Raw genomic sequence first — 27,302 nt, forward strand, 5'->3', positions numbered from 1 at the left:
TGGCTGTTGCCCCTCCCGGGGGTAGGTAGCAGCAGGGTCTGGAGCAGGTGCCGGGCTGTCTCTCCCTCCTCTCTCTTTATCTGGCAGTCTCTCAGGGGGAGGAGGGGGCTCTCTCTCTCTTCTCCTGTAGAACATGTCTATCTCCCCACGTCAGGGAGGTCATTAATAACCAATTAGGAGGGTCACCCGGGCCCCTATAAAGAGGGGAGGGAGCACTGAGCCCCAGTCTGCGACTTGGAGGAGGCAGCGGCTGCACCTCAGCACTAGTACTACGACCACCATCAGCCGCCTCACCCATGATGGGCTCAGTGCTCCCCGCGGAAGCCCTGGTGCTGAAGAGCGGCCTGAAGCCGCCGGGTCTGTCCCTGGCCGAGATGATCACGTCCGACATCCTGCACAGCTTCCTGTACGGCCGCTGGAGGAACGTCCTGGGGGAGCAGCTGTTCGAGGAGAAGAGCAACCCCAAGACCGCCTTCACCGCCGAGGTGCTGGCGCAGTCCTTCTCCGGAGGTAGGTGCCCCTGAAGCTGCTCTGGGGGGTAGGTGCCCCTAAGGATGCTCTGGGGGGTAGGTGCCCCTAAGGATGCTCTGGGGGGTAGGTGCCCCTGAGGCTGCTCTGGGGGGTAGGTCCCCCTAAGGATGCTCTGGGGGGTAGGTGCCCCTGAGGCTGCTCTGGGGGGTAGGTGCCCCTGAGGCTGCTCTGGGGGGTAGGTGCCCCTGAGGCTGCTCTGGTGGGTAGGTGCCCCTAAGGATGCTATGGGGGGGGGGGGTAGGTGCCCCTGAGGCTGCTCTGGGGGGTAGGTGCCCCTGAGGATGCTCTGGGGGGGGTAGGTGCCCCTGAGGCTGCTCTGGGGGGTAGGTGCCCCTAAGGCTGCTCTGCAGGTAGGTGCCCCTGAGGCTGCTCTGGAGGTAGGTGCCCCTAAGGCTGCTCTGGAGGTAGGTGCCCCTAAGGCTGCTCTGGAGGTAGGTGCCCCTAAGTCTGCTCTGGAGGTAGGTGCCCCTAAAGCTGCTCTGGGGGTAGGTGCCCCTAAGGCTGCTCTGGGGTAGGGGTAGGTGCCCCCGGCTGCTGTGGAGGTAGGTGCCCCTCCGGCTGTTCTCCCTCCTCCAGTTATTTTTGAAAGGGGGGGAAAACTAAAACAAAAAGTTGCCAATTGTTGCAGTTGTTCTGAAAAAGGCAACAATTGGTAAATATTTTGAAACTAATGGCAGGGCCCGGCGGCTTTTCTGTATTTTCCCCTATTCCTGATGGGGGTGATGATCCCGCACGTCCTCCCCTTCGGTTCCCATCAGAAGCCCCCCGGGGTCGCCCCCTTTCCCGGGATGGAGTCAGAAAAGCTTTTACATTCATTTAGTTAACTTCAATTTGACCTGAGAAAAAAAAAAAAAGTTTCCACTTAAACCAACTTAAAAAGATTCCAAAAGGAGAAGAAAAAGTCGCCTATTCTTTAAAATGTCTCAGGTCCGTACTCCTCATTCATCCATCCAGCTCCCTCGTCCTGGCATCCGTGAAGGGGGTATTATCACTCCCATTATCCTCTGTGTTCCTTTCCTAATTGACCATGAAGACTAATTCCCTCCGCATTCTCTGGGTGTCAGGCAGATAATCTCCCCGTTTTGTCGGGGGAAATTCCTCCAGCTTTTGGAGCGAGCCCTGGCGACACGATGCGCCAATGTATCTGCGACACTTTCCATACAGACTAATGAATTTAGAATGAGTCATTTCTTTCTTGTTGGGTTTCATGAATGGCCGTCACTTTAGCAGGGTGACAAATGATGGGGGCACTATTTAACCTCTGTCCGCCCGACAAATCGCCTCAATCTCCTCTATTGTCGCACGTTCTGTCTTCAGGAAAATCCCATTCGCTTGCGCCCTTTTTTCTCAGAACTTTTGGAATTGTTTCCTTATGATGATTATTTTTTTTTTTCTTTTTACACTGGCGCAGAATTTAGAGTCTCAGATACCAAAGGGAAGAAGGCGCTGCGCCAAATCTGTACAGAGACTGAAAGGAGATTAGTTCCTACATTTTTAGTTGCGAATTTAAGATAATGCAATGTAGAATAATCCCGGGGAGGCGAAGAGTTGAGGGTTTGTTACAGAGTATTACCACGGGGAGAACTTGTAGGAGCAAATGTCGCCAGGAACGGAAAAAATGGATGCGACAAAATCTGTTTATTATCAATCAGGACTGGTGTCCAAATTGTAGCAACAGGTGTCCTGCGACTTTTATACAATTGTTCCCAATTAATTCGTTTATGATTTAATTGTATTAATTCGTTTATGATTTAATTGTATCGATTCTGTTTCTGAATTAATTGTATCAATTCGTTTTCGATTTAATTGTAACAACCGAGACGATCACTTGGAGGAATGAGGGAGATTTGGGATCATTGTAATTCCGGGTGTGTTAGCGCTCCCGGATTATTGGGACCCGTGCAGACTGTCCTGACTGTGCGCCTTTTCCCGCAGAGGTCCAGAAGCTCTCCAGCCTGGTGCTGCCCTCAGAGGTCATCATCGCCCAGAGCTCCATCCCCGGGGAAGGGCTGGGAATCTTCTCCAAAACATGGATCAAGGCTGGGACCGAGATGGGGCCGTTCACCGGCAGAGTCATCTCCCCGGAGCACGTGGACCTGTGCAAGAACAACAACCTCATGTGGGAGGTGAGTAGTCATCATCCGCAGGTGCAGGGGGGGGGGGGGGGGCATCAAGGGATGAATTCCCCCCGGGAAGGAACTGATTGAATGAGATGAATGTCCTGCACACAGCAGAAGTGTCGCTCCATTGTCTCAGCTGTCAGGACAATCAGAGGGTCCATCACCTGAGATCATCCCCCCAGGGCTGTAGAGTGTACTGACACTACAACTCCCAGAATGCCATGGCGGCCTGCATGATGGGAAGAGTAGTATCTCCACAGGTGGAGGGCCAAACAATGTAAGAGAGGGGGTGCAGGAACCCCAAAAATAACACCAGGGGCCAAAGTGAGGAGGAGACCAGGAGGGAAGCCTGAGACTGATGGACATGGAAAGAAAGAGACCAGAGATAGAAGATAGAGATAGGGGGCAATGGAAAGGGGGGTGGGGGTCCTGATCTGGGCAATGGGGGTCTGATCTAAGCATGGGAGGTTCTGAGGATGAAGGGGGGGGGGGGGTTCCTGATCTGGGCAATGGGGGTCTGATCTAAGCATGGAAGGGTCTGAGCATGAAGGGGGGGGGGGGGGGTCCTGATCTGGGCAATGGGGGTCTGATCTAAGCATGGGAGGCTCTGAGCATGAAGGGGGGGAGGGGATCCTGATCTGAGCAATGGGGAGAGTCCTGGTCTGGGCAATGGGGTCTGATCTGAGCATGGGGGGGGGGGGGGAGATCTGAAAAGGTGGGAGATCTGAGCATGGGCGGTTTTGTTTGAGCATGGGGGTCAGATCTGAGAAGGGGGGATCTGAGCATGGGGGGGGAGGGGATCCTGATCTGAGCAATGGGGAGAGTCCTGGTCTGGGCAATGGGGTCTGATCTGAGCATGGGGGGGGGGGGGGGGAGATCTGAAAAGGGTCTGACACTGGGAGTCTAATTTGTGTTGTCTGATCCGAGCATTGGGGGTCTTATTTTAGGTCAGATGAGTAGTGTTGAGCGAACTTGTGTTTCATCTATCTAATATCTATCTATCTATCTATCTAAAAAAAATAAAAAATGACTACCAGGGGCCACAAGCTATACACTTACACACGAGTCACCGTATTGTTTGCCCTAAGATCAGACTCCTAAATCAGATCCCCAAACCTCATCTGTAGTGTTGAGCGAACTTGTGTTTTAAGTTCGACGTCTAAAGTTCGGGTTCGGGTTATCGGAGTATCCCGTTATGGATCCTAAATTCCGTTATGGTCCTTGGTAGCCCGAACCCGAACTTTAGACGTCGAACTTAAAACACAAGTTCGCTCAACACTACGATGAGGTTTGGGGATCTGATTTAGGAGTCTGATCTTAGGGCAAACAATACGGTGACTCGTGTGTAAATGTATAGCTTGTGGCCCCTGGTAGTCATTATTTATTATTTTGGGCTCTTCGTGTCTGTAAGGTTGGCCACCCCTGTATTAGATAGATAGATAGGAGATTGATATATCTAATATGTATCTATCATCTATCTGTCATTGTCAAGCATCTAATTATTAACCCCTTGTCGTGCCCCCCCCAGGTCTTCAATGAAGATGGCACAGTGCGGTATTTTATTGATGCCAGTCAGGAGGATCACCGCAGCTGGATGACCTACATCAAATGTGCCCGGAACGAGCAGGAACAGAACCTGGAAGTGGTTCAGATCGGGAACAGTATCTTCTACAAGGCCATCGAGGTAAGACTCTCATCATCTCCCATACACAACTCTTGGGTCCCTACGCAGACAAATGGCGGCTGGGGTTCATCACTGGCCCTGTCACCATTTCTTACAATGTATAGAACATTCTAGAATAAACTTCTAGAACATTCTAGAACATTGACAGTAAATACGCTTTTTGAGCTGGAACATTCTGCGTCGTGGGACGTCACCCGAAGGGCTGGTAATGGCCTCCGCTGGTCGCTATGTACACAGCTCCCCGTCATATAACAATAGGATCCGCCGGTATATCCGCAGCGCAGCGGGAAGTGCGACTCTTCCCTTCTAACAGGAAAAAATCAATTTGGCGTCTAACAAATGGCAGGTTACGGTGAATGCGCGGCGAGCTAAGCGCTCCTCCATACGAGTGCGGCCGCGTCTGTAAACATCACTTATTTAATAGAAGCTTCCGAGCCCCCGGCCATTTCCGAATTTGCTCCTGACGCACGCTGTCATTTTTCTTTTTTTGTCGGGGGAGGGGCAGCTGAACCTCGATGGGTCTAGATTTCACGTAACCTGACATACAAAGGGCTGGCGGTGCGATCATAGACCACGCGGCCTCCGCGCAGCTCATCCCGCTGAGATGGGCTCAAGGTCACCGCATTGCAGCATTGTATGGAAACCGGCGTAAGACACGCAGACACCCGGAGCAGCGCTCGCTCCATTCATCGCCCATCACACAGGTTCCTAATGTTAATTGCAGCATCCACCAAATGTCCTTGGTAACTAAGAAACTCAGAGACGGGATTCAGACGAGACACCAGGGGGTACAATAAGGAGAGGAGGCACCAACTGTAGATACCTCTCCTGCCTCCACGGGGGCCACCAAAGGGACACATAAGAGACTGTCCTCCAATAGTGTCCAAACACCATACAATATGGAGCAACGGGATCTACCGCTACCTATCGATTACAGAGACATTAGATCATGTGACTGATATCAGCCGCCCCTCTTATAACGCTCCAGCGCTGATATAACCTCCAGAGACATTACATCCTATGTGACTGATATCAGCCGCTCCTCTTATAACGCTCCAGTACTGATATAACCTCCAGAGACATTACATCATATGTGACTGATATCAGCCGCTCCTCTTATAACGCTCCAGTACTGATATAACCTCCAGGGACATTACATCATATGTGACTGATATCAGCCGCTCCTCTTATAACGCTCCAGCGCTGATATAACCTCCAGAGACATTACATCATATGTGACCGATATCAGCCACTCCTCTTATAACGCTCCAGCGCTGATATAACCTCCAGACATTACATCATATGTGACTGATATCAGCCGCTCCTCTTATAACGCTCCAGCGCTGATATAACCTCCAGACATTACATCACATGTGACTGATATCACCCGCTCCTATTATAACGCTCCAGCACTGATATAACCCCCAGAGACATTACATCACATGTGACTGATATCAGCCACTCCTCTTATAACGCTCCAGCGCTGATATAACCTCCAGAGACATTACATCATATGTGACTGATATCAGCCGCTCCTCTTATAACGCTTCAGCGCTGATATAACCTCCAGAGACATTACATCATATGTGACCGATATCAGCCGCTCCTCTTATAACGCTCCAGCGCTGATATAACCTCCAGACATTACATCATATGTGACTGATATCAGCCGCTCCTCTTATAACGCTTCAGCGCTGATATAACCTCCAGAGACATTACATCATATGTGACTGATATCAGCCGCTCCTCTTATAACGCTTCAGCGCTGATATAACCTCCAGAGACATTACATCATATGTGACTGATATCAGCCGCTCCTCTTATAACGCTTCAGCGCTGATATAACCTCCAGAGACATTACATCATATGTGACTGATATCAGCCGCTCTCTTATAACGCTCCAGTACTGATATAACCTCCAGAGACATTACATCATATGTGACCGATATCAGCCACTCCTCTTATAACGCTCCAGCGCTGATATAACCTCCAGACATTACATCATATGTGACTGATATCAGCCGCTCCTCTTATAACGCTCCAGCGCTGATATAACCTCCAGACATTACATCACATGTGACTGATATCAGCCGCTCCTCTTATAACGCTCCAGCACTGATATAACCCCCAGAGACATTACATCACATGTGACTGATATCAGCCGCTCCTCTTATAATGCTCCAGCGCTGATATAACCTCCAGACATTACATCATATGTGACTGATATCAGCCGCTCCTCTTATAACGCTCCAGTACTGATATAACCTCCAGACATTACATCACATGTGACTGATATCAGCCGCTCCTCTTATAACGCTCCAGCGCTGATATAACCTCCAGACATTACATCCTATGTGACTGATATCAGCCGCTCCTCTTATAACGCTCCATCGCTGATATAACCTCCAGACATTACATCATATGCGACTGATATCAGCCGCTCCTCTTATAACGCTCCAGCACTGATATAACCTCCAGAGACATTACATCCTATGTGACTGATATCAGCCGCTCCTCTTATAACGCTCCAGTACTGCTATAACCTCCAGACATTACATCACATGTGACTGATATCAGCCGCTCCTGTTATAACGCTCCAGCTCTGATATAACCTCCAGAGACATTACATCATGTGACTGATATCAGCCGCTCCTGTTATAACGCTCCAGTACTGATATAACCTCCAGACATTACATCCTATGTGACTGATATCAGCCGCTCCTCTTATAACGCTCCAGCACTGATATAACCTCCAGAGACATTACATCACATGTGACTGATATCGGCCGCTCCTCTTATAACGCTCCAGCGCTGATATAACCTCCAGAGACATTACATCACATGTGACTGATATCAGCCGCTCCTCTTATAACGCTCCAGCACTGATATAACCTCCAGAGACATTACATCATATGTGACTGATATCAGCCGCTCCTCCTATAACGCTCCAGCGCTGATATAACCTCCAGACATTACATCATATGTGACTGATATCAGCCGCTCTCTTATAACGCTCCAGCGCTGATAAAACCTCCAGAGACATTACATCATATGTGACTGATATCAGCCGCTCCTCTTATAACGCTCCAGTACTGATATAACCTCCAGAGACATTACATCCTATGTGACTGATATCAGCCGCTCCCCTTATAACGCTCCAGTCCTGATATAACCTCCAGACATTACATCCTATGTGACTGATATCAGCCGCTCCTCTTATAACGCTCCAGCACTGATATAACCTCCAGACATTACATCATATGTGACTGATATCAGCCGCTCCTCTTATAACGCTCCAGTACTGATATAACCTCCAGACATTACATCCTATGTGACTGATATCGGCCGCTCCTCTTATAACGCTCCAGCTGTAGGGTCAGTAACTTTTTATGCCCACGTCCTTGTATCTTGCGGTCTGCCCTGTGGGTAGTTGCTGCACTTGCCTCTTGCACCCTGTATGCTGCCAGTGCAGTCGTTGGCACCGGTTCCTGAATGTCTCTGTTTCTCCCCACAGACGATCCCTCCGGACCAGGAGCTGCTGGTGTGGTACGGCAATTCTCAGAACACCTTCCTCGGTATCCCCGGTGTGCCCGGAATTGAGGAGGAGCAGAAGAAGAACAAACATGGTGAGCACGGGGTCACAGCAGGGCAAATACATTGGCAAGTAGTGGCATTTTCAAAGTCGCTCCCCTGCAGTATCCGGCTCTGTCCAGCAGGGGGCAGTGACCTGGATGAGTCACGTTTTGATGATGGGGGGGGATAAAAAAAAAAAATGTGTTTTTATTTTATGTATTTATTTATTTATTTCCCCCCTTTGCTCCCCTCAGATGATTTCAGTGGTGGAGATCTCTCCGGACCGGTGCTCAGCGGCCGCATGCGCTGCGTCATCTGCCACAGAGGCTTTAACTCCCGCAGCAACCTGCGCTCCCACATGAGGATCCACACCCTGGACAAACCCTTCGTGTGTCGCTTCTGCAACCGTCGCTTTAGCCAGTCTTCCACCCTGCGCAACCACGTCCGACTGCACACCGGGGAACGCCCGTACAAATGCCAGGTCTGCCAGAGCGCCTACTCGCAGCTGGCCGGCCTGCGCGCCCACCAGAAAAGTGCCAGGCACCGCCCGCCGAATGGCTCCATGCAGGCTCACTCACCCACCATGCCGGTGCCACACCCCGCCTCCCTGGCACACCACATCCCCACCATGGTGTTGTGAAGACGGACGTCTAGAGACTTTCTGATTAGCACAAGTTATGGCCTTGGACTGCGGCGCCTTTGTCGCTGATTGCCGCCTCCGTTACTACCAAATCTCTACGCCAGTCTTAGCCGTTACCAAAAACAATGGTCCAGGACACTGATCACATGACATGGAATACGTGTTACCTGCATCGTGAGGACATTGCACCTACATCAGCATGCAGGAGGCACGAGGCACCAAGAGCTTCAGCGTGATCTCTAAGGCCTGCACTGTGCATAGGTCGGGGTAATACACAGGATCCCCGGGGGTAATACACAGGATCCCCGGGGGTAATACACAGGATCCCCGGGGGGTAACACACAGGATCCCCGGGGGGTAATACACAGGACCCCCAGGGGTAATACACAGGATCCTCGGGGGTAATACACAGGATCCCCGGGGGTAATACACAGGATCCCCGGGGGTAATACACAGGATCCCCGGGGGTAATACACAGGATCCCCGGGGGGTAACACACAGGATCCCCAGGGGTAATACACAGGATCCCCGGGGGTAATACACAGGATCCCCAGGGGTAATACACAGGATCCTCGGGGGTAATACACAGGACCCCCAGGGGTAATACACAGGATTCCCAGGGGTAATACACAGGACCCCCTAGGGTAATACACAGGATCCTCGGGGGTAATACACAGGATCCCCGGGGGTAATACACAGAACCCCCAGGGGTAATACACAGGATCCTCGGGGGTAATACACAGAACCCCCAGGGGTAATACACAGGATCCCCGGGGGTAATACACAGGAACCCAGGGGTAATACACAGAACCCCCTGGGGTAATACACAGAACCCCCTGGGGTAATACACAGGACCCCCAGGGGTAATACACAGGATCCTCGGGGGTAATACACAGGATCCCCGGGGGTAATACACAGGATCCCCGGGGGGTAACACACAGGATCCCCAGGGGTAATACACAGGATCCCCGGGGGTAATACACAGGATCCCCAGGGGTAATACACAGGATCCTCGGGGGTAATACACAGGACCCCCAGGGGTAATACACAGGATTCCCAGGGGTAATACACAGGACCCCCTAGGGTAATACACAGGATCCTCGGGGGTAATACACAGGATCCCCGGGGGTAATACACAGGATCCCCGGGGGTAATACACAGAACCCCCAGGGGTAATACACAGGATCCTCGGGGGTAATACACAGAACCCCCAGGGGTAATACACAGGATCCCCGGGGGTAATACACAGGAACCCAGGGGTAATACACAGAACCCCCTGGGGTAATACACAGAACCCCCTGGGGTAATACACATGATCCCCGGGGGTAATACACAGGAACCCAGGGGTAATACACAGAACCCCCTGGGGTAATACACAGAACCCCCTGGGGTAATACACATGATCCCCGGGGGTAATACACAGGACCCCCAGGGGTAATACACAGGATTCCCAAGGGTAATACACAGGACCCCCTAGGGTAATACACAGGATCCTCGGGGGTAATACACAGAACCCACAGGGGCGGTACACAGGAACCCCAGGGGTAATACACAGAACCCTCTGGGGTAATATACAGGACCCCTGGGGGTAATATACAGGACCCCTGGAGGTAATACACAGGACCCTCTGGGGTAATACACAGGACCCCTGGAGGTAATACACAGGACCCCTGAGGGTAATACACAGAACCCTCTGGGGTAATATACAGGACCCCCTGGAGGTAATACACAGAACCCTCTGGGGTAATATACAGGACCCCCGGGGGTAATATACAGGACCCCCCAGATATGTGTCCAAATAGATAATATGGGAAAAATTAGAATTAAAAAATTGGACATTTTGTGAGAAAAGGCTACAATTCTGCTCTCACGCTCGGAGGCTTGTTGTACATAGGATTGTATAAAGAAATCTATCTATAAATCTCTATATAAATATCTATAAATAGAAGTAAAGAGGATATCTATGACCTCGAGAGTATATATATATATATATATATGCCGCGCCAGGAGTCCGCCAGCGCATCACTTTATATCCTGTACATATGACATGTAAACTCTTTGCTGTCGTCGGAGACGCGCCATGTATTATACCTGTAAGTAATTTCTACCGCTCTGTATCTACAGCAGATTCCGAATAAAAGAAGGACATTTATTTTGTGAAATTAATTCCTATGACAAGAATTTGCATTTTGTTTTGCTTTAATTTTATTTACTTTATAATTTTCCTTTTTTCTAACGTCTAAACATAAAACATCGCAGGGCGCCGGTCCTCGCGTCTCATCCGGCGGGAACCTGGTTCAGAGTTACTTTGTTTCAGATTTAATCCCCTAAAGCAGGACTTTTCTTTTCTGTATTTCTGCTGTAAACTCCAGCCTGGTTTTTATGTTATGGCCTCAAAGTTCAGCTGCAATTAGAGAATTACATTGAATTTGTGGCATTTAATATAAGATCGGCCTCCAGGATCTACAGAAATCATCATCCGGAACGATAGGAGTGCAGAAAATGGATCCGTCAACAGAAAACCAGCGACGCACTTGCTGTCATCATAATCCTCATTTCTAAGTAATTACCAGTCTGTGCTGGGAGGTTTATGACAGGGACAATGAGAGTCTGCTGCCATGGAAGGATAGATAGATATGAGATAGATAGATGGATAGATATGAGATAGATAGATAGATGGATAGATATGAGATAGATAGAGATAGATAGATGAGAGATAGATAGATAGATAGATAGATAGATATGAGATAGATATGAGATAGATAGATATGAGATAGATATGAGATAGATAGATAGAGAGATAGATAGATAGATATGAGATAGAGAGATAGATAGATAGATAGATAGAAGATAGATAGATAGATGAGAGATAGATAGATAGATATGAGATAGATAGATATGAGATAGAGAGATAGATAGATAGATAGAAGATAGATAGATGAGAGATAGATGAGAGATAGATAGATATATATTAGATAGATAGAGATAAATAGATATTCGATAGATCGATACATAATAGACAGTAGATAGATATAGATAAAGATAGATATGAGACAGATAGATAGATAGATATGAGATAGATAGATAGATAGATAGATAGATATGAGATAGATATTAGATATATAGATAGATATATATATATTAGATAGATAGAGATAAATAGATATTCGATAGATCGATACATAATAGACAGTAGATAGATATAGATAAAGATAGATATGAGACAGATAGATAGATAGATATGAGATAGATAGATAGATAGATAGATAGATAGATATGAGATAGATATTAGATATATAGATAGATATATATATATTAGATAGATAGAGATAAATAGATATTCGATAGATCGATACATAATAGACAGTAGATAGATATAGATAAAGATAGATATGAGACAGATAGATATATATATGTATGAGATGTTAGATAGATAGTAGACAGATAGATCGATATGAGATAGATATTAGATAGATAGATAGATAGATAGATAGATAGATTGATATGAGATAGATATTAGATAGATAGATAGATATGAAATAGATAAATAGATATTCGATAGATCGATACATAATAGACAGTAGATAGATAAAGATAAAGATAGATAGATATGAGACAGATATATATATATATATATATGAGATGTTAGATAGATAGTAGACAGATAGATCGATATGAGATAGAGACAGATTTGAAATAAATACATAGATTTTTTTTAGTAAGAAAAAATGTAAATAATGTAATTGAATATAAAAAAATATTTAAAAAATTCTAAATAGTAATTCAAAACACGGCCCGGTGAAAGCAGGTGTCATCCCATCCCTGTGCATTATATAATTATTTCTTATATGTAAAGCACGAAAAAACACAAAGAAATGTTTTTGTTCTGAATCTGAATATATGAAATATGACGATAGAAAAATAAATAAAGATATCGGAGCCGGAGCGAGACGTCCTCTGTGCTGGAATTTTACACACGTTTAATGTTTCATTACATTAATGAAGCGTAGAAACAATTATGAAAAACTAAAATAAAAATTAACAATTGACATGAACATTCTAAATAAAAATAAAGATTTTCAACAATTTCTAACAAAATCTAAAAAAACCTCCATTAAAAAATAATTATGTATTAACAATTGACATGAAAATTCTAAATAAAAATATTTACATTTCTAACAAAATTGAAAAAAAAAATCTCCATTAAAAAAATACGAGCTAATGGACAACAACTGAACTGAACTCATTTTCTAATCATCTGATATTTTAGTGTTTTTTCCCAGCCGTAAGGCGCCAGCGGCAGCATCTGCGGTTCAGGTGCCTTTAACGTGCGGATGAATCGCCTGCTTTTAATTGCATGTGAGAAGCGATGGTTGTGAGACGGACGAGGAGCCGCTCGCTCTGATCATGTTTATTTTGGATGTTTTCTGGAACGCGCTGTGTTTTTCGGCGGAGTGAACCAATCCTGCTGCCGCGTTCATCTCCCTGTAAATCACACAACAAAAAGACCAGTGCATTCTGAGAAGATGCCTAAACACCGTCACGTCTGGGTGGCGTTCCCCGCGAGCGGCGTCCTGATGCACTTGACAATTGCTGGTATCCGGATACAATGGAATGTTTTCTGCTGTAACCTTGTTCCTTGTTGACCCGCTTTATGTCATGGACGATGCATGATTTATGGTGGAGGATGCGGGCACAATGCGCAGCATCTCTCTATTAGCTACAGTGCCGGGTTATGATTGCCCTATTGTTAGCGGAAAATGGAGTTTTTAAACTGCTTACTTGACCCGGCATCTGGAGAGCGCATTGTCAGCTGCTCAATTAATGGAAATATTTTCATATCAAATGTGGAATCTCAATATTCAGAAAACTGAGTAGATTCTCTTTATTTCAGATTCAAGGACTCAAATAATTGCATCTATTATTTTTAGATAATGAAGATAATTAATAAAATATATTCTTATTAGAAATGTTTATCTCTCTATCCATCTCATATCTATCTATCTAATAGCTTATCAATCAAATTCAAATCAGCTTTATTGGCAGGACTAAATACATTTCAGCATTGTGAAAGCGAGCGGGAAATAAATGGATGGGGACACGTCCAGGGTGGGGGTAAAGGAGTCTGTGGTATATCAGGCTCCTCTCAGTCTATGGCAGGCAGTAATATACTGTGCTGCTGTGGCCGCTGTGTTCTCCTCTTCTCCCAGCAGTATGGAGAGTCTCTCTTCCTCCTCCATGGAGGTGAAGTCTGGGCAGAGATCAGACAGTCTCCTGAAAAGGACGTCTCTTACCGCTGAGTATTTGGGGCACCGCAGCAGGACGTGGGCCTCATCCTCCACGGCCTCCTGGTTGCACTGCTGGCGCAGTCTGCTCTCTCTAGGCTTGTACCTCTGTCAGTGCCGTCTGATGAGCAGACTGTGGGCGCTCAGTCTGTGCCGGCTCAGGATCTGTCAGTTCTCCAGATATGGGGCCAGTTTGTACTCCTGCCGCAGGCGCGGCTATACTGTCAGCTTCTGTGATGTTCCTATGTTGTTCCTTCAGTTGCTGATATATTCCTCTTTGCTCTTGTGCATCGACTTCTGGATTTCTCTTCAGGGTTTCAGGCTGTACTGGTTATTGGCATGGTCAGGCTGTACTGGTTATTGGCATGGTCAGGCTGTACTGGTTGGTGGCATGGTCAGGCTGTACTGGTTGGGGGCATGATCAGGCTGTACTGGTTATTGGCATGGTCAGGCTGTACTGGTTGGTGGCATGGTCAGACCCTACTGGTTGGTGGCATGGTCAGACCGTACCGATTAGTGGCTTAGTCAGGCTATACTGGTTGGTGGAATGATCAGACTGTACTGGTTGGTGGCATAGTCAGGCTGTACTGGTTGGTGGAATGGTCAGGCTGCACTGGTTGGTGGAATGGTCAGGCTGTACTGGTTGGTGGAATGATCAGGCTGTACTGGTTGGTGGCATAGTCAGGCTGTACTGGTTGGTGGAATGGTCAGGCTGTACGGGTTGGTGGCATGATCAGGCTGTACTGGTTGGTGGCATGGTAACGCTGGGTTTGGTTGACTTGTTCCAGGGTGCTTCGTTTTTCTGGGGCTTATTGGTGTAGCAAGGCTTTCTATCTATGTAAACTTTTATTTATATCTATCTATCTATCTATCTCATATCTATCAATGAATAAAGTTTTTGGGCAGGTCTAAATTATACATTAGTATTGCCAAAGCATGTGGGAAACAGGGGGTTGAGAAAAGGGGACAAACCCGGGGTCGGGGTATCTGAGTCCGTGGCGTATCAGGCTCCTCTCAGTCTGTGGCAGGCACTGATATATTGTGCTGCTGTGTCTACAGTGTTCTCTTCCTCCTCCATGGAGCTGAAGTCTGGGAGTAGATCAGAGAGTATCTATCTATCTATCATCCATCCATCTATCTATCGGCACATTCTGCCTTCTCTGGGCTTGTACCTCTGTCTGTGCTGCCCAGATTCGATGAGCAGCCTGTGGGCGCTCAGTCTCTGGGATTGGGGAGTTTCTCCAGATATTAGGTAGTTTGCACTCCCTCTGCAGCCTCTGGTATATCCATCTATCTATCAATCTCATATATATTATCTATGTATTTATCTATCTTTTATCTATCTATCTATCTAATATCTATCTATCTATCTATCTATCTATCAATCTCATATCTATTATCTATGTATCTATCTTCTATCTATCATCTATCTATATATCTCATATCTATCTATCTATCATCTATCTAATTATCTATCTATCTATCTATCTATTAATTACATCCGTACACCATCTCCCTCTTAATCTATTGACTCTACCCCGTCATTACCGCTCTATGTGACTTCTTCTCTCCGCGCTGTTATACTTCGCGCTCGGCTATTATCATCGGTGATGAATTATACTTTATCGGAAAAATGACAAATGCAAACAAAAGAAGCGCCGTCTCATCCAGAGAAGCTGGAACCTTTCAGAACCTGACGCTGTTATTAAAGGGACAGGCGCCTTGATGAAGTGTCAGGCAATAAGTGGGGGAGGGGACTGTCACATATTCTCTGTGTGACGTTGACCTCTGAGCGTCATGAGGTGACACGTTGCGAGCGAGGCGCGGGCTCATCCTGTAGCGGAGGACGGGCTGTAAGCACCTATTACCGGCAATGAATAGACGCCAGTGTCAGGCATTAGAATGGACTTGTTGGCTGACAGCGCCTCGTATCCTCGTGTCTCGCACAGCGGGGCGCCGCGCTGAAACGTCTCAAAATACAGGTACAACAAGGCGATGAAAAGGCAGCGGAGACAACACGAAATCCAGCGCTGAAAGCCTCGCTCACCGCAACGCCGCCGCCCGACACATTCTGGAAATAATATAATGAAATTATAACGCTTTCCCAGGTGACGCGGCGAAGCCGCAAGTTATATCGTAAAGATGGAAAACTGAGCTTTTATGTCCTGAATGAGATAACAGCAGAAAGGTCTAGAGATGAGGCGGAAACATCCGCATCAGATAGAAAAACGATGAGGAAAAGTCACAGAAATGTAATAATGATAACTGAGAGATCATAATTATATAGAAGATAAATATATATGAGACGGATAGAGAGATACCAAGGGAGACTCTCTAGGAAGGACTACATTAAACTGCCATGTGGGTAGCAGCGTGGTGGACTACACCATCACAGACATGGACCCCACAAACATTGGGGCCTTCATAGTCAGCCCACAATCGCACTTGTCTGATCACAACCAAACATCTCTATATATTAGGTCAACAAACAATCCACCAGGACAAATACCTCAGCAGCTCTTCAAACTGCCTCCATCTTATAGGTGGTCCAAGACCTCGGCTCAGAAATATAAAGAGGCGCACAATAAACCAGAAATCCAAGGGATGCTCTACTACTTCAACAAGGTGTTCGAGATAAACCCAGAAGGAGTCAACCAAGCTGTAAGAGATCTTAATAATATATTTTACTCCATGGCAGAAATGGCTGACCTGAAAAAGTATGGCCACCTGAAGCAAAAAGAAGATAACCCCAACGCTTGGTTTGATGAGGAGCACAGAAATGTACGGAAGACCTTGAGATCGGCCTCAAATAAAAAGCATAGAGATCCCAACAACACCAAGCTGCGGGAAGTCTACGACACAACGCAGAGGCAACACAAAACCCTCCTCAGAAGGAAAAAGCAAGAATATACCTCAACCAAACTTACACCACAGCTTCAAGATGCCCTCCAAGATAACTCCTTCTGGGAACTATGGAACCACCTGGGCACAAATGAGAAGAAAAACAACCTCCATATTCAGAACGGCAACATCATCATTTCAGAGATCTCTACAGAGACATCCCAAAAGAAGAACGTAACCCAGACCAAGAACAAATTAGGTCAAAACTGAAGAGCTTGGAGGAGATACTTAAAGATTTCCAAAACCTGCTAGACTCACCCATAACACTGCAGGAGATATCAGAGAGAATATCAACCATAAGAGGTAAGGAAGCCAGCGGCACAGATGGCATCCCACCCGAAATGATTAAGTACAGCCCACCAGCAATGCAGGTAGCCATAGCAAAACTGTACAACATTGTGCTGAGCGCTGGCTGGAACCAAGGTGTCATAACCCCAATACACAAGAGCGGGGACAGGTATGACCCGCCAACTACCGAGGGATATGTATCAGCAGCTATCTGGGGAAACAGTATCCTGAACCAGAGAATCCTCGGCTTTCTCATCCAGCACAATGTACTCAGTAAAAGCCTAGCAGGGTTCATGCCAAACCACCGCACCACAGACCACGTCTACACCCTGCACCGCTCATCCAGAGCCATGTCCACAACACAAAGAAGGGAAAGATATACGCTTGTTTCGTGGACTTTAAAAAGGCCTGTGACTCGGTGTGGCACCCAGGATTGCTCCTGAAGCTATTGGAGAGCAGAATAGGAGGAAAGACATACAACGTCATCAAAAGCTCCTACACCGAGAACCGATGCAGCGCGAAGGTAAATGGGAGGAGAACGGCGTTACTTCCAGCAGAGCCGAGGAGTCAGACAGGGCCGCAGCCTCAGTCCAACTCTCATTAACATTTACATCAACGAGCTGGCAGCGGCTCTGGAGTCCTCTTCAACACCAGGTCTCATCCTCCATGACACTGAGGTGAAATTTCTCCTCTATGCGGATGACCTTCTCCTACTATCACCAACTGAGAAAGGTCTCCAAGACCAGCTAGTCATTCTGGAGAAATTCAGCACCACATGGGCCCTTCCCATCAGGGAAGGAAAACAAAGTCAGCCAGGCCCCCGACCTTCACGCTACACAACCGCCCTCCTACAGCCACCAACAGGTACACCTACCTGTGCCTGATAATTGACCAAACTGGGAGCTTCAAATCAGCCATTGAGGAGCTGAAAGACAAAGCATGCAAGACCTTCTACAACGTCAGAAGACGACTGTACCACCTCAAAGCACTCACGAGGGTCTGGCTTAAAATCTTTGACTTCATCATTGCACCAATCCTCCTGTATGGCAGTGAAGTCTGGGGCCCTCACACGTACCCCGACTGGTCAAGATAGGATTCCAGTCCAACAGAAATATTCCACCTGGAATTCTGTAAGCATCTCCTCCAGGTCCATCGGAGAACCTCTAACAGTACCAGTCGAGGGGGGTTGGGCAGATTCCCTCTACACTTTACAATGCAGAAGAGGGCGCTACCATTCTGGGGCCATCTACAAGGTAGTAGTGAAGGCTCCCATCACCATAAAGCCTTGCTACAACAAGGGATCCCAGGCAAGGCAAAGCCCCAAAATCAACTTAATGGAACCCAGCCCGACCAGATAGTCACCCCACACCACCTCACAAAAGCCGGGATCAGGAACACAGTAAACAAGAGACAAGAGGAATACGTCAGTGAATGAAGGAAGGAGGTGAGAGCATCCCAGAAGCTGACGGTGTACCAGAGCCTGCAGAGAGACTACAAACTGGCCCCATATCTGGAGAGACTAGGGAACCCCAGAGACCGGAAAATCCTGAGCCGCTACAGACTGAGCACCCACAGCCTGGCCGTCGAATCCGGACGGCATCGACAGAACTACATACCTAGAGAAAGCAGACTGTGCCAGCAGTGCCCCCTGGAGGTGGTGGAGGATGAGGCCCACTTCCTGATATACTGTCCCAAATACTCAGCAGTGAGGGACATCCACTTTAGGAGACTGTCTGATCTCCTCCCAGACTTCAGCTCCATGGAGGAGGAAGAGAAGCCGCCCATCCTGCTGGGAGAGGAAGAGAACACTGTGGACATAGCAGCTCAATATATCAGTGCCTGCCACAGACCGAGAGGAGCCTGATATGCCATGGGCTCAGATACCCCGACCCGGGGTGTGTCCACCCCCCCTTCCCCCCTGTCATGATACGCCACCGACTCTTATACACCGACCCCGGTTTGTCCCCATTTCTCAACCCCCTATTTCCCACATGCTTTGGCAATACTAATGTATAATTTAGACCTGTCAATAAAGCTTTTTTTTATAGATTTATAGGAGATAGATAATGAAATAGATAGATAAATATGCTAGAGATAGAGAGATAATAGATAGATATGAGATAGATAGAAGATGGATAGATATGAGACAGATAGATAGATAGATAGTGTAGGAAAGTACAAGGGGTCGTCATTGATGGTAGGTATGTGTCACCAAGATTTCTGGCCTCGGTGAAGTAAGAGCCGGTATTTTTATATGTCAGTAGCAGCTAATGCTGATTGACACTTTTGCTATTTAGTATGGCTGTAAATAGCTGATCCGGGACAGCTCTTATTGGGAGTAGTCAAAGTGCTGGGTGGGTGACTACTTCCCACGTTCCAGGCTGGGTTTTGGCAGCACCTGGCTGTCCTTAAAAAGGCAGCTGGACTCAGCAGCAGAGAACACCCTGTGTGTTATGATCCGAGCCCTGTGCTGGGCTGAAAAGCCGAGACCCGTGTGTTGGGAGAGCAGCCACCTAAAGCCTGCATTTAGACTGCTGGAGGCAGAACCGCCGACAAGATGACGTTTTTTGTAATGCATGAACTTTCTACTCAGTGTGAACAAACACCAACCCTGCAAAGAGTGTTTTGTGTTTGACCTATGTGTGAATAAACACGGACATTTAAATTATGAACTTATACTTTGCCTCTGTACTGCGTCCGCTTATCCCAACTACCAAAGCGAATCCCCACAATTGGTGGAGGATGCGGGCAAGCGCAGTGAGGCTGGCATGAAGGCCGAAATATTTTTGTTTTTCCGGGCACGGTTGTATGTCTTACATCAAACCAGCGAGATTACGACCTGTGTCTCTCGACAAAATGGAGGCTGTCGTGAAAGCTCTTGTGGAGGCTAACTTGCAGCAGCGGGAGGCTAATCAGCGGCAGCAGGGAACCAACCAGCTGCTGTTACAACATGTGATGGCTTTACAAGCGGCAGGAGCATCCCAGAGCGTCCATGATGCCCGAAAAGTGGTCTGTGCGGCGATCCCTAAGATGACCCCCTCGGTGGACATTGAGACCTATCTGGCGGTGTTTGAAAAGGTGGCCGTGAGGGAAAGACTACGCCGAGATCAGTGGGCTGAGGTCATCGCTTGGTTCCTGGCATCCGGACCCCAGCAGGTGTTTTTCGACTTACCAGATGATCAAGCGGCTGACTACCCGACAGTAAAGGGTGAGATTCTGGGGGTGAATGTGTTGGTCCGGGCCCAGCGGGTGCATTGGTGGGAGTCTAACCCAGATGAACCCGCGAGACCTCAGTACTATGATCTATTACACCAGTTGCAAAAATGGCTGCACCCTGAGTCCCACTGCTATGCCGGACCGTCTGATGTATTCTGGAGAGCTTTGCCGTACCCTCTCCAGCACTGGATCGTCCAGGTATCTCCCGGTAATGCCCTGGAGATGGTCGACCTGGTGGAGCGCTATGAGGCTACCAGGAATCTACAGGGGGGTTCTTTTGGGAGGGGGGCCATCAAACCCCGGAAATCTCCACCACAGACTGGTGCCAGCAAAACCCGCCCGGGATATACCCCCTACAGACCTAGCTCCAATAGTATGCTGGCAGTGCCAGGAGCCCGGACACATAAGGGCCAACTGTCCCCATTGGGGCGAACCCATGGATACTAACTATGGCTACCGCCACTCCTTGTATGCCAGGAAGCTGTGTGCCTCCGGTACCCCAGAGACTAGAGACAACAACCACTTGTGCCAGGTGCAAGTGGGAGACACACTGGCGGTAGCTCTGCTGGACTCAGGGAGTCTAGTGTCCCTGGTAAGAGCTTCCCTGGTGCAGCCCGCCGAGTATACTGGCCGAAAAGTCAGGGTCGTGTGCATCCATGGGGACTTAAAGGACTATTCCACGGCTCTGGTGTCTTTGTCCACGGTGGCCGGCAGGTGGACGCACGAGGTGGCCGTCGCCACCAATTTACATTATGAACTTATAATTGGGAGAGACTCCCCGGGTTTCCCGGCACTGTGGCCTGATACGAAAGTTACCGATACCCATGAGAGTGGCCTGGCTCAGGGGGGAGGCCCGAACCCTGGGAACCTGAGACCAGAGGGCTAGCGGTAGGGGTGGCCGCCACTACGGTGGAAGAGGGGGAGACAACCCCATTAAGTGTAATGGTAGGAGACGTAGAGGATTTTCCGCCAGGTCCTGAGTTGGCAGACTTCAAGGTCTCCAGGAAAAATTTCGGTACAGCACAACACCGGGACCCAACGCTATCTCGGGCTAGGAGAATGTTGTAATAGTTGATGGTGAACCACAACAACCGGGGGCAGAGTTAGTGTTTCCCAGTTTTGTGGTTCATCAGAAGATGCTGTATCGGGTAAACCAACTATGGGGGAAGCATGTTGAACAGCTAGCCCACCAACATGTTCTTGGGGGACACCTGGGATGGCAGAAAAGGCAGGACCGGATACTACAGTGGTTTTACTGGCCCAGTGTGTTCAGAGAGGTGGAAGAGTTTTGTAAGTCTTGCCCGACCTGCCAGATAACTAGCCCCCAGCCACATTTCCGTAGTCCCCTAGTGCCTCTCCTGATTATCGAGGTTCCGTTTGAGCAAATCGCTACGAATCTTATAGGACCAGTACCGAAGGCCACTAGAGGGAACCAACACATCTTGGTCATCCTAGACTACGCCACTCGGTACCTGGAGGCGGTGCCACTGCGACATACCTCGGCCAAACTCATACCTAAGGAGTTAATGGAAATGTTTTCCCGAGTAGGACTACCTAAAGAGGTTCTGACCGACCAAGGGACCCCTTTTATGTCCAAGGTCAATGATGGAACTCTGTAAATTACTGCACATGAAACAGCTTCGGACATCTGTGTATCATCCGCAAACAGACGGTCTGGTAGAACGGTTTAACCAAACATTAAAAAATATGTAGAAAAAAGGTAGTGTCTAAAGATGGGATGGACTGGGACCTCCTTCTGCCCTGGCTCATGTTCGCAGTGCGAGAGGCACCCCAGGCCTCTACTGGGTTCTCACCCTTTGAACTGCTATATGGCAGACACCCTCGCGGTCTCTTGGACGTGGCCAAAGAGGCGTGGGAACAACAACCCACTCCACATAGAAGTGTCATTGAGTACGTCACCCAGATGCAACAGCGGATACCGTGTTGCCTCTTGATAACATATGGAGGCCGCTCAGCGAGCCCAGAGTCGGGTCTATAATCGGCAGGCTCGGCTCCAGATCTTTAACCCGGGTGATTGGGTTTTGGTTCTGGTGCCGATCATGGACAGTAAGTTCCTAGCTAGGTGGCAGGGGCACTATGAAGTACTTGAAAAAGTTGGTGAGGTAAACTACAAGGTACACCAGCCGGGGCGGCGAAAGCCGGAGCAGGTTTACCATGGGAATTTACTCAAACCGTGGAAAGATAGGGAAACCTGTACAAAAGACAGCCCGCGGCCGGTTATTTTTAGAAGAGGTACCGACCCCTCTGTCTGATGCAAGAGAGGCGGCTGCCACAGTAAGAACTGCTGACAGCCTCTCCTCTAAACAGACTCAGAAGAACAGGGAGTTAATTAGTCAGAACACGGATGTGTTCTCGGACCTTCCTGGACGCACTTCCATAATCCAGCATGACATTGTCACTGAGCCTCAGGCAAAAGTCCGATTAAAACCAGACCAGATGCCCGAGGCTCGGCGACAAGCCATCTCGGAGGAGGTGCAGATGATGCTTCAGCTAGACGTCATTGAGGAGTCAAAAAGTGAGTGGGCCAGTCCTATAGTACTGATACCCAAGCTGGACGGGAAGTTGTGGTTTTGTAACGACTTTCGAAAACTTAACGAGGTTTCCAAATTCGATGCATATCCCATGCCTCGGGCGGATGAGCTCATCGAGAGGTTAGCTCAAGCCCGGTATTTTTCTGTTTTGGACCTCACGAAAGGGTACTGGCAGGTGCCCTTAACGGAGGCTGCCAAAGAGAAAACGGCCTTCATCACGCCTGAGGGGCTGTACCAGTATAAGGTCTTACCCTTTGGTCTGCATGGCACCCCGCCACCCAGTCCGCGACTAATGGACATTGTGCTTCGTCCAGATCGTCGGTACGCCTCGGCTTACCTGGACAATATTGTCATCCACAGCACCGACTGGGAAAGTCACCTACCCAAAGTGCAGGCCGTAGTGGACTCCCTTCAGAAAGCTGGCCTAACCGCTAACCCCAAAAAATGTGCGATAGGGTTAGAGGGACTAAATACCTGGGGTATGTCATTGGGCACGGAGTCATCAATTCCCAAGTGAACAAAATAGAGGCGAATCGGAATTGGCCCCGACCTGTCACCTCCCGGCAAGTAAAGTCCTTCCTGGGAATGGTGGGCTATTACATGAGGTTTGTTCCCCACTTTGCTACTCTAGCCGCGCCCTCGACAGGGTTATTGGAGGGACGCAAGTCAGTGAGGGTTTGCTGGGATGATCAGGCGAAGTCGGCCCTATGTAGGTCCCCGGTTTTAGTGACTCCCGACTTCAAGTGGGAATTCATAGTACAGACAGACGCCTCGGAAGTAGGCCTCGGTGCTGTACTGTCTCAGGAAGTCAATGGGGAGGAACATCCCGTTGTCTTCCTCAGCCGTAAGCTCTCCCCAGCCGAGACCCAGTACAGTATAGTGGAGAGAGAGTGACTGGCCATCAAGTGGGTACTCGAGTCTCTCCGCTATTATCTGTTGGGGAGGAAGTCCCGTGTCCCGTCTGGTGACCGACCACTGCCATCAAGTGGATGAGCCAGGCCAAGGACAGAAATGCTCGGGTCACCAGGTGGTTCCTCGCTTTCAGAACTTTAAGTTTTTGGTAGTTATATTCTTGTACATAGGAGGCAGTATTATAGTAGTTATATTCTTGTACATAGGAGGCAGTATTATAGTAGTTATATTCTTGTACATAGGAGCAGTATTATAGTAGTTATATTCTTGTACATAGGAGCAGTATTATAGTAGTTATATTCTTGTACATAGGAGGCAGTATTATAGTAGTTATATTCTTGTACATAGGAGGCAGTATTATAGTAGTTATATTCTTGTACATAGGAGGCAGTATTATAGTAGTTATATTCTTGTACATAGGGGGCAGTATTATAGTAGTTATATTCTTGTACATAGGAGCAGTATTATAGCAGTTATATTCTTGTACATAGGAGGCAGTATTATAGCAGTTATATTCTTGTACATAGGAGCAGTATTATAGTAGTTATATTCCTGTACATAGGAGCAGTATTATAGTAGTTATATTCTTGTACATAGGGGGCAGTATTATAGTAGTTATATTCTTGTACATAGGAGCAGTATTATAGCAGTTATATTCTTGTACATAGGAGGCAGTATTATAGTAGTTATATTCTTGTACATAGGAGCAGTATTATAGTAGTTATATTCCTGTACATAGGAGCAGTATTATAGTAGTTATATTCCTGTACATAGGAGCAGTATTATAGTAGTTATATTCTTGTACATAGGAGCAGTATTATAGTAGTTATATTCCTGTACATAGGAGGCAGTATTATAGTAGTTATATTCTTGTACAGAGGAGGCAGTATTATAGTAGTTATATTCTTGTACATAGGAGGCAGTATTATAGTAGTTATATTCTTGTACATAGGAGCAGTATTATAGTAGTTATATTCTTGTACATGGGAGCAGTATTATAGTAGTTATATTCTTGTACATAGGAGCAGTATTACAGTAGTTATATTCTTGTACATAGGAGGCAGTATTATAGTAGTTATATTCTTGTACATAGGAGCAGTATTATAGTAGTTATATTCTTGTACATAGGAGCAGTATTATAGTAGTTATATTCTTGTACATGGGAGCAGTATTATAGTAGTTATATTCTTGTACATAGGAGCAGTATTACAGTAGTTATATTCTTGTACATAGGAGGCAGTATTATAGTAGTAATATTCTTGTACATAGGAGGCAGTATTATAGTAGTTATATTCTTGTACATAGGAGCAGTATTATAGTAGTTATATTCTTGTACATAGGAGCAGTATTATAGTAGTTATATTCTTGTACATAGGAGCAGTATTATAGTAGTTATATCTCCCCCAGAATTTGATAGTAATTTACTTTTATATAAACTCGTTGTAGATAACATAGTTTCTCACATTTGATCTCTGATTCACATTTAGAGACCGGGGTCAATAAGTGTATAACAAAGCCCATCAGATGAAGAAGTGGTGATACGACATAATGCTCCTCCTTGGGTTTTCCTCCTTTGGGTCAGTAGTCAGTGAGCAGCGCACATCCCTTATAGCAGGCATGTCCAAACTGCGGCCCTCCAGCTGTTGCAAATCTACAACTCCCAGCATGCCTGGGAAGCTTACAGCTATTAGGGCATGCTGGGAGTTGTAGTTTTGCAACAGCTGGAGGGCCACAGTTTGGACATGCCTGCCTTATAGATTTACCTACGTTCCCATGATGCTTTGCAGCACGTTCTCCGGATCCTCCAGATATAATTATATTGTTCCTCTGAGTGTTGATGGGATATTTGGGGGGATTTCTCCTGGGTTTAGGTTCTTCTCTCACCTCTCCAGTGGTCTGTCGACGCGGGGGCCTCATCCTGCATCCAAACCTCAGGTTTATACATAGGAAACAACCTGTAGTTTTATTCTTTAGTTTTTTTAATTTTCTTGCTGCAATATAATGAGTTTTGGGAACGCCACGCTGCACACCGAGGCCTGAAACTGTGATATACATTTTTTGGTTTTGTCGCAAATTTTACAGATTTTTTTTAATAAAACTTAAGGAGAGTCTTTGCAATGTTTTTTGGGATGCAAATCTGATCATTTTCTTACTATGTAAATGGGAGTAACAGAGCGCCCCCTATAGGTAGAATACAAGGTCATATGTAATATTAGCTTTCACCTCAGCGCCCCCTACTGGAATGGCATATGCTTAATGTACGAGTAATGAATAGACCCAAAAGTTCCTGATGTGGCGCCCCCTATAGGTAGAGCCAATGCTTACATTTAACAAGCAGACCTTCTACTGGTAGAGATTGTGGCTCTATAGGAAATACCTATAGATATCCAGAGTCCATATGTGCCCGTGCGAAATAGACCTGCTCGGTGGTGCCCTCTATAGGCAGAACATAGGCTTACATACAAAGCAGCCCTCCATCTAACTCCAGAGTTTGACTTGGGCGTCCCTGGAATATCGCCCCCTGGTGGTTGCTAATTATGTGAAGAGAACAGAACAATATTTCTTAGTGTAATTATGGAAGGCCTACCATAAAGAGGGTCCATCTGCAGTATGTCACCAGGACGTTCACTATTAAACCAGGCACAACGTCTTGTACGGCTTGTTCATCTGAATGTAATAACAAAGCAAAAAAAAACTTTTAATGCATATGCAAATGAGCGGTCAAGTGCACCAAGGGCGGGCTAAGCCACTCGGTGCACCCTTACTGCTTCCTCTGCCAGCCCCTCGCTCTCCTTCCAGGTTCCTGCCTGGTCGTCTCATCTGGCCCTGGCAATCAAAAGGAAAGGGAGGGGCTGGCAGAGGAAGTAGGAGGAGCAAGGATGGCCAATTATATATATATATATATATATATATATATATATATATATATATATATATAGAATAAAAATGACAACTATATAAAAATATATAACACAAATACAATAACATAGGGAGGAAAGGGTTAAAAAAAACCCAAAAAAACAGGACCAGAATATAAAAATAACAAGTGTTTTAGTTGAGGACACTGATTGCAGTTTTTTGGTCTCAGGACACGGATCCGCAGTACGGCCGCACTGGCCGGTAATATAACATTCTGGGCTCCACGTGGACTCCGGTGCTTACACTCCATGACCGGTGACTACTTGCATTAATTCAATGTCATGTTGCAGCTGCTGCCTTGAATTTCATGTGTACCTCGTCGCCCTCAGGTGGTCACAGGTGCGAATTACACGGACTTAAAATTAATTCAGGTATAAATTATAAACAGTCATAGACAGTCAGAGGATGATAGGAGTAGTGGCAGGGACGTCTCTAGAGCAAAACATTTGGGGCTTGAGCCCTGGAATTTTTTGTCCAGGGCCCCGAATGTAGTGGCTGCTGACCATACAACTTTACAGCTGTCCTCAGGATGTCCACAGAATGGCAATACAACAGTGGAATACTGTGGTAATATCCGAGGGGAGGGGGCATTATAACTACTGAGGTCCCTATAAGGGGGCATTATAACTACGTGGGGCACTATAGGGGAAATTATAACAACTGAGTGCACTATAGGGGGCA

At 47.1% G+C, this 27,302-nt stretch overlaps 1 protein-coding gene across 1 annotated transcript; it reads left to right on the forward strand.

The window, feature by feature from the left end:
* Positions 1–296: 296 nt before the first annotated feature.
* On the forward strand, positions 297–8,548 carry PRDM12 (PR/SET domain 12). Its single transcript, XM_044269194.1, has 5 exons — positions 297–510; positions 2,467–2,657; positions 4,180–4,335; positions 7,850–7,961; positions 8,163–8,548. The coding sequence occupies exons 1-5, from the start codon at positions 297–299 to the stop codon at positions 8,546–8,548; spliced, it is 1,059 nt and encodes a 352-aa protein (XP_044125129.1).
* The last annotated feature ends 18,754 nt before the right edge of the window (positions 8,549–27,302 follow it).

This window comes from Bufo gargarizans, chromosome 9 (genome assembly GCF_014858855.1).
Source record: "Bufo gargarizans isolate SCDJY-AF-19 chromosome 9, ASM1485885v1, whole genome shotgun sequence".
In the NCBI taxonomy this organism is placed as follows: Eukaryota; Metazoa; Chordata; class Amphibia; order Anura; family Bufonidae; genus Bufo; species Bufo gargarizans.